Source organism: Acartia tonsa, chromosome 9, assembly GCF_053477335.1.
Source record: "Acartia tonsa isolate MP-2025a chromosome 9, ASM5347733v1, whole genome shotgun sequence".
Taxonomy (NCBI): domain Eukaryota; kingdom Metazoa; phylum Arthropoda; class Copepoda; order Calanoida; family Acartiidae; genus Acartia; species Acartia tonsa.
This window is the reverse complement of record NC_137268.1, coordinates 22,096,071-22,114,468: the sequence shown is the minus strand read 5'-3', so window position 1 is coordinate 22,114,468 and position 18,398 is coordinate 22,096,071. Positions and strand designations below refer to the sequence as shown.

General features: G+C 37.3%; 1 protein-coding gene across 1 annotated transcript; it reads right to left on the bottom strand.

The window, feature by feature from the left end:
- Positions 1-4,104: 4,104 nt before the first annotated feature.
- Positions 4,105-7,955, bottom strand: LOC145328506 (uncharacterized). Its single transcript, XM_080172216.1, has 3 exons — positions 7,751-7,955; positions 6,968-7,051; positions 4,105-6,234 (listed from the first exon to the last, which is right to left on the bottom strand). The coding sequence occupies exons 1-3, from the start codon at positions 7,925-7,927 to the stop codon at positions 6,070-6,072; spliced, it is 426 nt and encodes a 141-aa protein (XP_080028342.1). The 5' UTR covers positions 7,928-7,955; the 3' UTR covers positions 4,105-6,069.
- Between the last annotated feature and the right edge of the window lie 10,443 nt (positions 7,956-18,398).

Here is an 18,398-nt window from a genome sequence, read left to right as displayed (position 1 = left end):
ATTTGAAACCTTTTTCTAAAAATACAAAATGATAGATATTCCCAGCATGTATTCGAAAACTAAAAATATCCGCTGGATTAGAACCGGTTTTCAGCCATACTGAAAAAATCATGTATATAATTGTATAACAGACAGTTTTCCACAAATATCAAAATAAAAATCACAAATTAATATCAGTTTTGTTAGACCCAACCTTTGGCCCCTCGGGGCTATCAAAAATTTATTTTCAATTTTTTAAATTACTTTAATATGCACGGAAAACTGTCTATTATACAAAGCGATAAATAGCTATTCTGTCTTGGTAATGACTTATTCGTTTAGGTTGTTTTTTTAAAAAAAAACCTTTTAATTAATGTCTATGGATGTGTCCAATTGCACCAATCTGCTTTAAAATTCCTTACCTAGATAACCTCTAAAGGACGGAATACACCTTTAGGCCTTATTTTGCGTGGTGTATCTTCTGACTCTATCTTGCCAACCAACTCTTGTTTACGCTTCCAAATGTCCAAACACGGGTCCAACTTTATCAATTGAAACATTAACTTAATTACTTTAATATGTGTGTGATATAGCAATTTAACAAAAGTTTACCATTTTTGTAGTTGCACTACTCATATATATTTTCCTCCTTGTTTAATGATTATCTTTTCTCACAATTGCAGAGCCCCGTTACGTAACAGAAGGAGGTGTTTTTTTTTTACGTATAAAGAATCTAAAACTATCTTAATATTTTTTTTATGTCTTTATCGGCAAAATAAGAACTCCGGATGCACTATAGAGAAGCTACTTACAATCTCGTAAACGGCTGGACTGGTGGATTTACAGTTTCTAAAACAGTTATTTATTATAGAAAGCTTTCCGCGGATATCAAAATGAAAAATTACTATATGAAAACCAGCTTTGGCCAAAGGCCAGGTGACAAAACTAGCATTAGTTTTGTGATTTTTATTTTAATATTCGTGGAAAACTGTTTGTAATACGACGTTACACATGATTTTTCAGTATGTATGAAAACCGTTTCTAACCCTGAGGTTATTTATCGGTTTCAAAGCCATACTGAAAAAAAGTTTTCTTTTTTTCATATTTTAACCATTACAAAAAATTTACTCAGAAAAAAGTCCATAAGTATTATCAATGTTCTTTATGTTGATTAAAATGAAACACTAGGCACGTTTTTAAATTACAGTTTTCACGCTTTTTTAATGGATTTCAACTTTATTTCTTTAAAATCATTTAATTTTGTCGCTATGTAAAAATTTGTTTTTGATTCTATCAATTGGATTTTTTAAATCATTTTTTGTAGATTCGAATCTTCTATTAATTTTGAAACAAACATTTTTGATACAATATATATTTATCTAAATCTTAAAATAAATAAATAGAAAAATAAATATAAATATATTTACTATTTACAAAGATGGCAATGTCCATAAGTAGCGAAGCTTAAGGGATTAATATTTTACATGAATGAATAGGCAAGGATCTAAAGGGATAAGACAATGGCCTTCTGTAGATTCAAATTTGTGCTTGGAACGTTTGATCACACAATTCAATGAACCAACCAATCAAAATTCAAAAAAGTCCCCAAAGTTGTTAAGCCAACGATAAGAAAACGTTATTATAAAACTCTGGGGACTAATAAAAAAAACCCAGCCATTTGTCCCCTCTCTCTAATAAATAGGCCTAAAATCAGTAGCTGACTAAACTTTCACAATTTTAACTGAGATATTCTTGAATAACCTCAATATTTTGAATTTTATTCAGACTAACAGAGCTATCTATAGAGCATTTTTGCTACTCACTAATAATATTGCACATATATAACTAAATCACATCTACATTATATAAATAAATATAATATATAACATTTGTTAGTAAAGTTTTTTACTTTAAGTTGGAAAATAGTTGGTATTTGACAAATGATAGATTAAAACCTAATCATTTATTACCAATAAAGAAAATGTATAACATATGTGAAATAAGTGGCGAAAATAGGTTTTCTTCAAATGCCAATTCCTTTTCCTAACAAAAGACTTCTTTTTGGTTAGTATTTTTTATTTTTTCAATATCTCAGTTTTTATAACTTAAGTTTCAATAGAGAACAAATTTTATGTTGTGGTGTTTTTTCACTTCCGCAAATGTATCAAGTGATCAGAATTGCATTTATTTTAGTAGCATAAACTACTCTTAATCAATAATTACTAATTTGGCTATTGTATTTGTTAAAATATGATGAAGAACTATGCATGATGCTTTTTGTAGTGCAGGGATGCGTTTATTTTAGTAGCATAAACTACTCTTAATCAATAATTACTAATTTGGCTATTGTGTTTTGTTGAAATATGACTAAGAACTATGAATGAAGCTTTTTGTAGTGCCTATAAAAAATGACGTCATACTGGCCTATCATTGGTTAATCAAAATGTAAGTTGGCCTGCCATTGCAGGTGATTTAATCTGTGTATTGGCTATCATTGGTCATTTGTATTGTATGCCGTCATTTTAAAAAGCTTCCTAATTTGGCTATTGTGTTTTGTTAAGAAAATGATAAGAACTATATACATATGTGATAATATGTGGAAGTGATTATACACCCTAAATATATTGCACATCAGATAAATGACTAATACAAAATGATAATTACAATATGGACAATTATTGATGAAAAAAATATCGGTTAATACTCTTAAATTTCATTATTCTTAAACATTTTTTTATTGTTATAATCAGAATCTTGATATTGCTAAAGTTTTGTAATAATGGACGATAAATTTATATACATTCCCCATGATGATAAACAAAATAAACCCTACAGTTTGTAACAAACTAATAACAAAATCATAAAATTACCCAAAGTCTTTCTGCAAAATGATAAGTTAACGTAGTTATAAAACTTTGGGTACTAGTATTATTTACAATCTAAAGTACCCTCCCTCCCTTTTATTAAATCTCTTTTCATGTTTAAGAATAGTATTCCCTATTCTGATAATAATTATAAAAACAGATAATGTTTTTTTTCTATAGCAATAATCAGCAAAATCATGGCAAAATGACAATTATAAATAAATGCATTAATACCAGGGAGGGAGGGGACATTGACCTGTTTATCATGATAAAGTTTTCTTATTCGTTGGTTCATTTATTTGAGTGTGACTTTTCTTGAAATTTTATTGGTTGGTTCATTTATTTGAGTGTCAAACGTTTCATCTACTAATTGTAATCCACAGAAGGGGTAACTTTGTGTATCATCATTGGGTGTGTTCATCAATTTATCGGTCATTGTCTTATCTCTTTAGATCCCTGATTAATATACATGGTGTTCTAAGAATAACTGTGAAACACAATATTGTTAAAATGATTTTCTCTATGCATGCACAATCACATTGAACATTAGTGATATTCTGTGGAAAAATTCATCTTGTAAAGCAAATTATAATTTGTCAATGTAAGACAAAATAAAAAGAAAATGGCTGTAATAAATTATCTTAATAACTCACACTTTGAGAAATAAATTTCCGAAAGCTTTTCATAGTGCCCATAAAAAATGACGTCATACTGGACTGCCATTGTTAATTTATACTGTGCATTGGCCTATCATTGGTCATTTGTATAGTGTAATGTCATTTTTTTAGGCACTATAAAGAGCTTCTAAACTTCCCTAAAAATATAATATTATGAGATGTTAAACTTTAGTATAACTAAGAAGTAAATAAGAACTTAAATATCTTTACAGTGTACTTTGTACTTTATTATTAATTTATTTAAGGAAATACTTAAAATTGCCAATAAAAAATTTCGTAAATTGCACTTTGTTTTTTGGTAGGAAGATAATATTTCAAAGACAATAGTTTATTAATGCAGTGGCACTACTTGAAATGCCATTGTTGCAATATCCTCATAAAAAAGTAACAGGATGTATGTTTGTCTGTACCGAGGGATCTCGCTAACCGCTGAACCGATTGGGTTCTTCTTAAGTGGGTAGCTTCTCATAGGTCCCGGAAAGGTTTAAAACTATTTTGGAAGAGGGTACCACCACCCTCCTAAGAGAAATCACAAAAAAACTAGAGACTGAAACGAAACATAGACAATAATTTTTTTAAAAATATTCAAGAGACTTTAAGGCAATATAAACACGAAATAAAAGAAACATTTAGAGTGCCACTAGAGGCCTCTAGGGGCGTAGCCGCTAGTTAATTAATAATGGAGTAAGGTTTTTATTTGACTCAAGCTTAAGATTTTGGTAATTACTGAACCGATTAAGATATCCTTTTCAGGAAAGCTTTGCATATGACCCAGAATTTTTTAAACTTTATCATTAGGGTGATTTTGGGCTACTTTTCTGTCCCCTTCTGACCCGACTTGAATACACAGCCCCTGGATGTTAGGGGCACAGCCACAAGTATAAAAGAAAAGTTACTAGAGTCAGTTAATATGTGTAAAAATATCAGGGAGTATGGTTGAGAGAAGTCTCAAGTCCTTATTCACCCCCAAACTACATAAAACAAAAATTTTTATTGCACAACCTTTACCCGGCAGCCCAAACTGTGTATTGTAACGAGGCTTTGAGCTATGGCATTCCCCTTATTTATGATTATTTAATAGCTTTCTTTTTTGCAAAGTTTTTCAACGCTAAACTAATTTCTATTTCAAATTACATACTATTTGCATTTTTTCTTTAGTTATTATTCCTCTATTTGACTTTTGATTTACATATTATTGTTGTTGTTATGAATGTATCAACAACCAAACTGTTGTTGTGCTGTGGTTGCAGAAAAGATGACCTTGCACACAGCTGTGTTGCTCCTAGCCAATATATTTGTCTAGCTGTTGATTGGTGTGGCTATTTATAACAAATAAAATATCAATATTAGCAATATAAGTAGACAAGCTATTAAAAGAAATAAGGCTTCGCTGCAAAGGTTAAAATCCAATATTACTTCCATTACAAGTAAATCAGGAATAATTATAACTAAATGTTTTTTTTCTTCATAAGAATAAGTATTATAAGAAATAATTTGTTGATTTGACAAAACACAACAAATATTGGTAGAATCAGCGTTTTCTCATAACTTAACATGCTTAACAAATCTTTATTAGTAAGATTGTTTTTATTTGTTAAGATCTCGCTAACTTCTAAAACGTTTGAGTTCTCCGTTATTGGAAAGGGTCATACAGGTCTAGTACCAGTATATAAGCTGTTTTTTCCTACTATTCCAGTATCATAATCATTCGAAAATAGATCCTATAGATGTTAGAGGCGTAGCCACTTGATTGAAAATAAACTAATAGTATAACATAAATTCTAATTTTTCAAAATTTCTTTGATAAGACATCTGCCAAAAAAAAATTTTTATTGCTATTTTCTTATTTTTCTTGCCTGATATTTTGAAATAACTTCTTATAATTTGTTAGGGAAATATAATGAAAAATAATTCATTACTCAAAAACTTCTACAATTAAACTGATTAGAAGTTTGAAAATAACTTTATTAATGATTTTAGAACATTATTTTTGTTAATAAACGTAAAGTTGTAATGCCTTACTACTTAATGCTTAATAGAATTTCTTCAATATGAAGATTTACAATGCCAGGTTCATCAATAGATTATTAGATTTAACAAATGTAATGTAATGTTAATAAAAATCGACCTAAAACATTATTGCATTATTTAGCTTGGAAGACAGCTTTTGCAATTAAATTTCAAAATCAAATTTTAAATGAAAATTATACTTTACAGAAACTAAGTTTTAGGATCTAGTGCAGTTTACATTAAAATAATCATGGTATCCATTATCTACATTTTTTTAGATAGTGAAGCTTTCCCTGTGCATTATAACATCTTGGTTATCCAAGATTATTTATAGGTCTTCTTATGCCGCTTAACACGGTGTGCGGGCATGCCATGTTCGTTTAGCCGTTTGGCCGTGAGCAGCCTTCAAATTTCTTTAAATTTGATTATGCAGATAATCGATACAAGAATCATGCACACTGCAGTGCACAAGATCCAAGAGTTTTTGTTTGCACTGTTCTACCAAAAGTCAGATTTTTTACTTTTATTGTATATATTTTCTATCTTCCAAATCCGCCGAAACCGCCAAAGCCAAAACCTCCACCGCCCCCGCCCCCATGGCCGTAAGGGTCATCATATCCGCCATGATGATCATCGTAACCACCGTGGTGCTCAGGTTCGTGTCCATAGCCGTAGTGGGGCTCCTCGCACACCTCGTGTTCAACCTACACAAAACATTTTTTTTATCTATAAAAGGCCCAGGCGAACAAAACAGATTTTTCTCTTATGATATTCATCTTAATATTCATGGAAAATTGTCTTTTATTTGATCCTATACATGATTTTTCAGCTTAGCTGAAAACCGGTTCTAATCCAGCGGATATTAATCTGTTTTGAAGCTATACTTGAAAAAAAAATACCTTAGATATAATATTGCTTTTTGTAGATAATAACGGTGTCAGAAATAAATATAGAAAATCTAGATACGCAAGCTCCAACTCAGCCAATTAGAAAACATTGGAGGACCAATCCGGCCATGTTATTGGTTAGAAAGTGTACATTGTCGCTATAAATGGTCGAATGTCTTAGAATAAAGTTTTACTTTGGTAAATTATATTGTATACAGTTTTAGCTCAAAAAACCTGTAGCATATGATTGCATATATAATAAATAAGCGATTAATAGTTTAAAAATTTCTAACGATAAAGCTAGCTTTCGGGAAATTATGTCTTTGAAGATTCATCGATCGTATTATTGGAATGAATTTAATATAGCTATTAATAAACAAAAGTATTCATCTGGTAGGAATCCCTTTAAAGTTTGACGGATTATAAGGCCAGCTTGGAAAAGTCTTCTATATCTATTGCGTTAAATTATTATTTATCATCCAATAGTTTTCTGTTATATTCTTAAGACTTGAAAATCAAGTTATATCCACGAATTATATATTCATTTTACCTTCTTGGGAATTTTCTGTGGGACTTTGATTGGAACCTTGTAGCAGTGTTCATAGGGAACATCTTTGCATACCTTGCGGGGTACCTAAAATTAAAATATATGTCAGCAATCTAAAAGGATAAGACAAAGGCCGATAAATTGATGTACATTCCTAATGATTATACACAAAATTATCTTTCTGTAGATTAAGATAAGTGGTTAAAACGTTTGAACAACCTACTTAATGAATCAACCAATCAAAATATCCTAAAGTCCCCAAATTTGTTAAGTCACGAATAAAAAAAACTTTATTATAAAACTTTGGGGACTAGTGTAATAAACAGCACATTGTCCCCTCTCTCTCGGAACATATGTAAATTAAGGGGCAAGTAGCTAATTCTTTAAGTGTTTCCTTAGTAAAATTTACGCCTATGAAAATAAGAATTGGATAAAAGTAAAAGTTTCGTTTTTCTATTTATGTTTGCATTTTGCCTTATTGGAATTTATACATAGAAACCAACCATACATTTCCCCTCTCAAAACAATATTCAACGATGTATAAAAATGTATTACTAATGTACCATCCGACAGTGCAATTATAACATTTATCAATCAAAACTTATGGGGATGGTTCAGTATAGCTCATCCTTTACATATTACACTCAAAATATTGTAGACAACCAACCCTTTCATTGCACGAACTTTGCCTGAAGGACTAAACTGTGCATTCTAATTAGTTGAACCTTTTTTTGGGCTCAGACATCCCCCATCCCCACTTCAATCTTATAATTTTAAAAAAGCCACCTTATATGGAACATGGTAGGGTTCATCGAAGCACTTTTTCTTGGGGTGCTTTTTACACTTCTTATGCGGGTGGTGGATGGGTATCTGTGTGCAGTGCTTCTTTGGCACATCATAGCACTCCTCATAGGGCACTTTGTGTGGCACTTTTACTGGCACTTCCTCACAGTATTCTGACATAGTTTTGACAAATACAATTTAGTAGATATTAATACTTTGATGTTTGTAAGCTTTCAAATAGGTAGCTGTCATGAAGCGCATCTGCATATTGTCAGGAAGGTAAAGGTTTGAATCTCAGCCCAACACCGCGTTATAAATAAATTATCTTATATGGTTCCTACTTCTACTATGTCATTTGCTTAACATAAATAGCTAGTAGAGGAAATTCATTGGACATACAAAAACATGTGCATCTTATTATCATGCACTTTTAGGTCTTTCAGATAAAGATCGTACAATCAAAAAGTTGGTTGTTTAATCGAATAATCATGCACATCACTAAGATACAATTTGGTTCAAAGATACAACATAATAAGATATCTTGGGTATCCAATCATCTATAGACTAATAATTACTTAGCCTTTAGCTTCCAGGGGAGGGCGGGCGAGGTCGGAAAATAGTCAAAAACCACACCAAGACGTTTCTTTCAATCTGACCACCAATTTCGAAATCTTCAGCTTCAGACAAAATAACTTACCAATTTATATTAATCAAAGAATGAAAAAAATTAGTAAAAATAAATTTTTGTATGTTCCTTTAGGATAGCTGCGACATTTTTGATGGTAACCATAACCATGACACTGCTCCTCATGTTCTATATGACACTTCTTGTCATATTTAGTGGAGTACTTTGTGTCATATCTTAAATATATAGATAGATAGATAGATAAATAAAAAAATAATGTATATTTGATATATAGAAATATGACCAGATAAATTATACAGATATATGATGAATTTTAAAAAAAGATGGAAAAATAGATGAATAATGAATACACATATACTATACTGATGATAAGAGATTAATGATATAAAGTTAAGTAAAGAATTATATAACATGGATGACAATATCTATAAAAGCAAAGCACTGAAACAGTAGGACAAACAAACATTAACACTTGTAGTCTAAACAAAATTGCAAGTAAATTTGTTGCAAAACTGCTTAAATACATGAAACTGTTCAAGGACCTACTTACATTTTTAGGACTTGATTATATAGATGCTTTGCTTATAATATTGTACCTTTTTGTAATAGGAATCAGTATTCAAAAAATCAGATAAATCGGATAATTCTAACATACAAAAATTTGTTGTCAAAAAAATCAAAAAAATCATCATGTTTTAATTGGAAGTACGGACTTTCTGGTAACGATTATATAGTTGCTATGCTTTCTATATATAGATAGAAAACAGGAATCGATATAAAAACAAAAAAATAGTTACCTAGTATGACATTTCTTCTCATAGCTTGTATCACATTTATGATCATATTTAGTGGAGAAAAATGTGTTACATTGCTCGATATAGTCCACTACACATCTTGGCCTTACATTTGGGTTGTTAAAACATATCTTTTTATTGTTTTATGATTATTTTTGTTACTTCAGATCTATTAAAATCGATATATAATTACATGGATGTTGTACAAAATTTTCCTTATCCTTATACTAAAGTAACAGGATGTCTGTGTTTGTCTGTGTGTTTGTTTGTCTGTGTGTTTGTACCGAAGGATCTCGCTAACCGCTGAACCGATCGGGTTCTCCTTAACAGAGTAGCTCCTCATAGGTCCTGGGAATGTTTATAACTATTTTCTTGGGGGGTGGGACACCCCCAACCCCCCCAAAAAATGAAAAATCCCCCCCCCAAAAAAATTTTTTTTTTCATTTTTTTAACTAAAACTAAAAATGAATGGGGGGGGCACTGGTCGCCGGAAGGGAAAAGCAGTTTTTTGAAACAGGCTCTCTGGGATTATTACAGATTCTGATATATACATATATAGACTAATGAAAAATGCAAAAAACGAAATCAAAAGCGTTCCTTCTTGGGAGAAAATCCGGGAAAAAGATTTTAGCTATTTTTAACCTAAAATTCACATTGGCAAGCCTGCAAAGAAATATACAGACATTTTAAACATGTCATTGCTCAGCACCTAGAAGTGGTAGAAAAATGCTACGCATACCATTGGAAAGCTCATAACCTCTAGTTTTCATATTGGTACATAACATTTTTGTACTATTTTTGTTTTTTGAGCTATCCTCTGAAGTATACACAAGTTTAATAAATGCAATTTTTTCATGAATTTTAAGTTTGATACTTGTTACACAAACCTTTTTAAAATTGTATTGCTTAGCACCTAGGAGTTATATAATTATTTTTATAGGTATATTTATATATTTTGGGTGCATTCAATTTTAGCTTAATTAAAGATAGTCTTTGAAATGTGTATAGTTTGTAGTAAGAACCAAGGAGGGAGGGGGGGGGGGGAGTTTGTACACTTTTTGGCAATGAAATTCATTATAAAATTTTGCTCTGGATGTTTTTGGGCTTGTTGTTATAGATATTAACATGATTCTTTTTGTAAGATCTCTTATATGATTAAATCTACCAGAATAAATATTGAAAATTGAATTTTGGCACTATACTTCTAGGGGCTAGTGGGGTAAAACAGCTCCAAAACACTAACATCTAAGGTCTGAACTTATTTTTAGAGATATCAAACTAATTTTTTGTAAACTTTGTTTTGCATAATTAAGCTAAGTAGGTACTAAAGATTTCATTTTGCCACTTTCCTTCTTGGTACTAGTGGGTTTTAACACCCCCCAAAACACAAATATTATAAGTTATGAGCCTATCAAGATGATTTTTTTAATTTAAAATTTATTCTTATAATTGAGATTTTGCCCTGGCTGTTTGGACTTGTTGTTATATGATTCTTTTTTTTAAATTTTCTTATATGATCGGATCTAGCTGTAAAACTTTAAACATTTTATTTTTGGCACTTTCCTTCTAGGGGCTTGTGGGGTAAAAAGCCAATAAAACACTAAAATTATAAGCTATGAGATTATTTTAAAAGATATCAAGCTAATATTTCTAATGTAAACATTTTTCACATAATTAAACTAAGTAGCTATTACAGATTTCAATTTAGCACTTTTCTTCTAGAGTCTAGTGGGGTAAAACATCCCCCAAATACAAATATTATGAGTTCTGAGCTTATTCTCAAAGATAACATGTTGAACTTTAATGAATGATTATTTAGTTCAATTACTTAACAAAATAAGCCCAATATTTTTTTAAAAGCCCAGAACTTAAAGTTTTAGTAGTTTTGGGGGCAGTTTCAGTACACTAGCCCCTAGAAAGATTAGTGGCTATGTATCTCAATTATGTGAATAAATTTTAAATTAAAAAAATCATCTTGATATCTTTAAAAATAGGCTCATAACTTTTAATTTTAGTGTTTTGGGGGCTGTTATAAACTGCTATCCCCAAGAAGTAAAGTGCCAAAATGAAATCTTTAGTGGCTACTTAGCTAAAAAATGCAAAAAAATTATGTTAAAAAAATTAGCTTGATATTTCTAAAAATAAGTTCAGACCTTAGATGTTAGTGTTTTGGAGCTGTTTTACCCCACTAGCCCCTAGAAGGATTGTGCCAAATTCAATTTCAAATATTTTTACTGGTAGATTTAATCATATAAGAGATCTTACAAAGAGAATCAGGTAAATAACTATAACAACAAACCCAAAAACATCAAGAGCAAAATTTTATACTTATTTTCATTGCCTATAAGTGTATAAACTCCCCCCCCCCCTCCCTCCTTGGCTCTTACTACAATGTCAAACCACACACATTTCAAAGACTATTTTTAATTAAGCTAAAATTGAATGCACCTAAAATATACAAATATACCTATATAAACCCCCCCCCAAAAAAAATTTTTGTTCGCCCCCCCCAAAAAATTTTTTTTTACTTTTTCTTTTAAAATATAAAATAAGAAATCTAATTATTAAATTCGACTCTCTCCTCCTCAAGTGCCCCTAGAGGCCTCTAGGGGCGTAGCCGCTAGTGCTTTAATAAAGTGATACTTAAAGCTGGCTAAAATCTACAACATTTCTAACCCATCCCTCCTATTTTTGAAACGAACTGAACAATGAATAGAGTCCATATTAGCAACTTAAATTAACGAAAACTTTCCGCTGTCAATAAATCTAAGTAATTGTATTTCGTTTAATATTAGGCATGTTATCAATGTCAAATTTTTATCTTTTAAATTAGCCGAGAAAGCAACGTTATTGACGGACGGACAAACTTACATATAGAGAAGATTCTCATTTGCAAAGAAAAAAATCTATCTAAATTTATAAACAGCATGAAAATTTCACATTTTTTCAACAGCCGAATTAATTAAGTTTTCCCTATAAACTGCCAGACATTCATAACATAGAGTAGATTCTCTACTAAAATTGAATACAATACCATAATTAATCTTTATGAGGTTTTTATTTTGTTTAACCCTATTAACATAATTAAGTAACTGTCTTTCTCTTTCTTTTTACTTAAACTTATTATAAAATTCTTAGATTATAATTAGGAGTTTAGTCACTCTATAATTTACACTTTTCATAATTCTGTAATAATTCAAAAAAGAGAGCTATTTGAAATTTCTAGTGTTTGCTGCCTTAACGCAGGAACTCTGTATTCGCAGAGGATTGGTGGGCGTAGAAAATAGCCAAAAACCAGTCTAAGACTTAATTAAAAAAATAACAGCCTAAAATGAACCAATGACCACTGTTAAGCTTCCCTAAAATGTAGAACTAAATCATAATGGTGGCAAACAAAATATATGCGAATATTTGTTATATCTTTACTTTTGCTAAAGTTTTAATCCTATTTATATTACATTTACTGTTTAACATTCTATTCCTTTTTTATCTGAAGTCAATAAGATTTCTATTGCTGTCCTTCTTATATAAATATTTGTTCTCGTTTAGCATATACAAAGGGCTAGACACTTATTGTACGAATGTATATGTTAATTCTTTGTTTAAACAGTTAATTTTAATAATTTTAAATAAAGATGATTATTTGCTATATGCTCTCTATTTATTCACATTAATCTTGATTGATGTAAGTATATTTGGACTTTTGGATATACATAAGAATCTAAATTTAACATAAATGGAAAAGCATTAAAATTTCAAGAAATAATGACGGACAAAGATTTGATTTGGCTGGGAGAATCTTCTCAAAAAACGTATTTATCTTCCACATATAAATACTATTAAACTATGGGATAAGCCCTTAGCATCAAGGAGCTCTGTATTCAAAGGGATAGGTAGGGGATAAAAAATAGATGTATATTTGATAATGTGGTATTCGGCAACCGCGAGCCATGCCTATGGCAACCCTGACCTGGGTTCGGGGAAGGGCCGAGGGCCCTCCCCCGAGTCCTGGGGAAGGGGTCTGCCGACCCCCTCCCTACATCTAAAATTAATGATAGATTCTGACAGCCTTATTATGGTTAAGCTGTATTGTTAATTCCCCCCACCCTTTCCAGGAATGGGGGATCATTATTGCCCAAACTGACTATTGTATATGTATTATATTGATTCTGTTTATGATTACTTATTCCTATCTGTGTATTTATTGTTTGTTGTATATAACTTTAGTAAACCTTAGACCCTGAATAAAGGAACAACTGAATAGACTCTGTTTATTATTTAGTGATTGCTAGAGAAGCGTAGCTTCTCTATAATATATGTGTCCACGTCTGTTCGCACTGCCGTAGTCATTTGAACTCTGGTGTCTGCCATTTAACCTAGGCGGATACCACAACTTTTGGTGACAGCTGTGTGAGATTACGGCAAACCACAAGTGTAGAGCAGACGCGCAGCTGAGGCTAAGGTACTCCCAGCAGTGAAACTGGCAAAACTGACACAAGCAACCTGAATTACCCACCCTGGATAGCAAGGTCTAATTCTGTATCCGGCAGTTGTGGAAGCGAAACCTAGCAAAAGACCACTAAGTGTGGCAGAACCCGAGCTGCGGAGAGTAGCGAAATCGGACGAGAGACTGCGGAGAGCAGCGAAACTTGACGGAGAACCGCGAGAAGCGCCGACATCTAACAGAGGATTGAGCGCTCAAGGGCTGAAACAGGCCTGCGGACGGGCTGAAACAGGCCAAATAAGTGCAAACGGCTGAAAATAGGCCAACATTTACTGCAAGAGATAGCAGGATCCGAACCAGCGGCGCTGCAGGAAGGGACATTCCCTGCCGCCACCAGCCGGATTCGGATACACGGCGCTGCAGGACGGGACATTCTCTGCCGCCGACAGGCTGAAACAAGCCAAATAGCTGCGAGCTGTGAGCGAAAATACGAGTGTAGTGTACCAAGCAGAAGAAAAACTACGTTAACTCCAAGTATCCTGAGAGGCTACAGCGCAGCCACCCATCTAGAAAACAGATATTATATCACATTTTAGGGATTACCACCCTAGTGTGAAAGCTGAACAATAGATTTATGGGCAAGGCTTGGTAAACAAATTTGTTGTGTATTGTGATAAAGCCAAAAATAGAACAGGCTTGGTAAGCAAATTTGTTGTGTATTGTGATAAAGCCAAAAATAGAACCTAGATGTAATATAACAATGCATTGATAAACAATCTGACTCCCCAAGCCTTCAGCACAACAAATACACCCCTTATCCCAACAGAAGGGGAGGGGCCCACCATAAATTGAAGCAAATACAATTGAGGTGACATAACAATAAGCTCAGGATTAAGGAAAAGGCACAATCACCTCACCACCCAGTTACTTCAAACCTACAGCACCCCCCTCCCCATAGGGGGGAACGGACGGTTTTACCCCGTCCCCTCACGCGCTCCCCCTCCTACCCACACTTGAATAAGTCCGCCCACGGTGTGGAGATAGCAACCGGGAGAACAGAGCGCCATTTACGGGTCGCGCAGCAGAGCTTGGGACGCACAAAAAATTCAACGGACGAATAAGACAAAGCGGACCAATGAGAGAGCAGATTGAGGGATAGGTGCGCGTTTCACCTGTGTGCGCAAATCTGACGGCGCGTAGGCGCGTTGCAAGGAAAGGAGATTTCACGCACACACACACACACACACAGGAGCGGAGCTACTCCATAGCATCCAACAGAGATATTTTTAGAAAAAAAGACTTGCAAGCTCCTCCCTCCTATCTATAGTGTGATAAGGAAAACCAAATCAGTTCCTGACAGCAGTTCAGACCCTCAACAACTATCTACACCTACCAGCCTACTCTACAACTCAGAAGTTAGTGACAAGTACTCTAGGTCCACCTAATTTAAATCTTTGTAGTTAAACTACCAACCTAGTGATAAACAGTGTTGGCTGCTAGGCTAGAAAGCCTCAAGTGTAAACCACTTATAGTATTGACTTAAAACTTTGTGTCCCGCCGCTGAACCTTTGACCCGATGGAGCAGCCACAAGCGCAAGGAGGCAACCAGCTCCAAGGATGGCTCCAGGATGATCCCCAGCTGGCTCCAGCCGAGTACCGCAAGCTGATGCTGAGTAACCTGCCGGAGTACCGAGGACCGCCCAAGCAATCCTGGAATTCCCACATCCGGAGATTAGAAATGTCATGGGCGGCTTACCGTGTGCCCCCCCATGACACACTAAATCGCCGCAACGCCCTTTTACTATCCCTGGCGGGGCAAGCGGCGGAGATGGCCTCTCATCTGTTTGGTGAGGCAGGCCAAGCCTTGACATACGAACAAGTCAAGGCCGAGTGTGAAATGTTATTTCGTCCAGCCTATGAATCTCAGACCCTGAAGCAAGCCTTCAGAGATTATAGGCAGCACTCGACAGAACCTATACAAGCATACATATCCACAAAGTGTGCATTGTATAGGGAGGCCTATAGCCATGAGGACCTTGAATTATTGATAGACGAATTAAATCGTGGCATTCGTAACGCTAATGTGAAACGTGAAATGATGGGACATGAGATCGCCTCGGTACCTGAGTACACGAGGCGAGCCATGTTTACCGTGACCATGATCACCAAGCAGCTGAAGGAGGGTGTGTGCCTAGTGGACCCCACCGACGGGCTCACGGGATCGGCCAGCGTCCAGTTGCCCCAATATGATGAGTCGGAGCCAATGGAGATTGGCGCCTTGGCTCCGGGTCTCCACCAGATGGGGAAGGTCGCCCCAGATGACAAGATTCCAGGCCGCTGCTATCGCTGCCATGGGAAGGGCCACCGAGTCAGAGACTGTCCTACGCCTATGGAGGTCAGCCTAGAAGAGAGACGCACCCAGCCACGCCGTTACCGTCCTGCCAAATGTGAACGTTGCCATTACGCAGGCCATACGGCAGCCGAGTGCAAGGCTGACTGGGACCAGGTAGCCGGCCGGAGACGCGTCGCTGACAAGGGCGCTCCCTCAGGAAAGCCCAGCAGAGTAGCCAACATGGAAGGGAGCGCGCCCCCAGCAACACTCCAGCAAGCAGCCGCCCCCAACGCCACGGGCCGAGCCGAAGGAATGCCGCAGTTTGGAACCATCCCAGCTAGGATCAACGTGCTGGGAGGAGCGGCTGAACCCAATCGGGTTGGCCTGGGCTTCAGCCTCAACCACTTGGGACCGGAGTTCGTGCAGCCCACCAACATTGCAGAGCCAGAAGTCCTGAGGCCTCAACCCTTCAGCCTCAACATGATGGGGCCTGCCAGACCGAGTCTACCCAGCAAGAGTGGAGGGGCGCTACCCAGCGCCACCGAGACAGTGTACGGGGAGGCCCTGGCGGCCGCTGAGCGAGAGAGGCAAGAGGCGCTAGCCAGCGCATCGGAGTCGATGTATGGGGCGCCATCCGGCGCCGCCACCTGGGAAGGACGAGAGGTGCGCCCCCGCACCCCCAAGCTGATGTCTGGGGCGGCAACCGCCGCCGCCACCTGCGATGACTGGGGGGTGCTATCCAGCGCCCCCACCCTGGTGCCTGGGGCGACAACCGTCGCCGCCACCGAGATACCTGGATCCTGGAACGAGCCAGCAGCCCCAGAGGGAGGGGTGACATCCGTCACCCCCAGTCAGCCAGCGCCACCAGCCAGCAGGGAGGGTCCAGCTATCCATCAGCCAGCGCCACCAGCCAGCAGGGAGAGCCCAGCTATACACCATCCAGCGCCCCCTGCCAGCAGAGGGAACCCAGCTGTCCACCATTCTCAACTGAGCCAGGATAAGTTAAATTTGACAAATGTATTGTATCCAAAGTATTGTAACCCTCCAGCCTTGCCTGTGCCTCCCGCACCAGAGGCTGGGGAGATTGAGATTTGGGATTATAAGGACTTGCCTGTGCCACATGCACCTGAGTTCCTAGGGCAGGGGAGGGATGTAATACAGGGCGAGCCTGTGCCACACGCACTCCAGCCCCATGCCACTGGGCATGCCATGGACAAGGGAAGGGACACCTTGGGGCTAGGGGAGCCGACACCCAGGCAGGCGCCAGTCGCCTGTCAGTCTGTCATTGGGGAGGGTATCGGGATGCCCCGGGCACCCAAAGATAACGCTCAATGGAAATTTATATCTAGCCAGGAGCAGCCTAGCAGTGTCCAGCCCCAAGAAGCAGCCGTGGCCCGAGCCGAGGATCCCCAGATGCGTGCGCGAGGTCGATGGCTGTCTGGTAGATTCTCACACTGGTGGATGGTCCTGTGGGGCCTACTGCTCGCAGCTGTGTGGCCTACAACTAGCTATGTCCTGGTAGGATGGGACTGTGCCAACCCCACCCATGTCACCGCCTACAACAAGGAGCAGATGTGTAGCAAGGAGCCGCTACACCAGGAGGTGCCCTTGGGCCATGAGATACATGTCCTGCAGCAAGTCAAGATTAGGGAAACCACGGGATATAGCTGTCAGCTCACAGTGTCCCAGTGGACATTTAGGTGTGGAGTATGGGGCCACCTCAAGGTGACCTCGGTCCCCACCCTCATGCGGCCAACCAAGATTGATCCAGAAACGTGCCGAGACCTGGCCAGGAACCGAGTCTACACTCTGCCAGGCAAGACCCAGCCATTGACGTTTCAGCTGAACCATCCCCTGTTCTTCACCCTCGATATGGTGGGCGCCTTGGTCAACAGCCCCAAGGGGGTGAGCAATGAATGTTGGGACAAGGTGCCGGTGGAGCCCACAGGATTTGTAGATGCCGTGACAAAGGTGTATAGCGGCCACGCCACCAAAATTCCCTGCTCCTCCACCTACCCCCTAACTGTACACGCTGAGGAAGGATGGATAGAGCTAACCCCCGCACCTAAGAAGAGGCCGCCCCCGCTGGATACACCCAAGCAGCTGCTGACCGAGCCCTTGGATGACTTCAGTTCGGGAGGCTTGTATTCGCAGGCTGAGCTGAACGACTGGCAGCAGCTGCTAGCGTTCCCAGCGTATAAGGCCGCCATGCTGACCGGCCTGTCGTATGGCTCATGCGTCCAGCAAGGTAGCTGTTCAGCCACCGGAGACCATGGGATCGTGTCCTACGATATTGACCGACTGGTGGAGGAAGGAGAAGCAACCCTGGATGTCTGGGCTGGGTTCAGACAGGCTATTCACGAGTGGGGAGATGGCGCAGCCATACTGTGTCTGCTGTTGTTGATCCTCAAGCTGCTGGGAGACTTAACCATCAT

What these genes read in the sequence shown, in the direction of transcription:
- LOC145328506 (XM_080172216.1), bottom strand. Translation starts at nt 7,927, where the DNA reads ATGTCAGAATACTGTGAGGAAGTGCCAGTAAAAGTGCCACACAAAGTG. An exon ending in CCTACCATGTTCCATATAAG is followed by an intron (nt 7,052 to 7,750) that starts GTGGCTTTTTTA and finishes TTTTAATTTTAG; the next exon opens with GTACCCCGCAAGGTATGCAA. An exon ending in CACAGAAAATTCCCAAGAAG is followed by an intron (nt 6,235 to 6,967) that starts GTAAAATGAATA and finishes TGTTTTGTGTAG; the next exon opens with GTTGAACACGAGGTGTGCGA.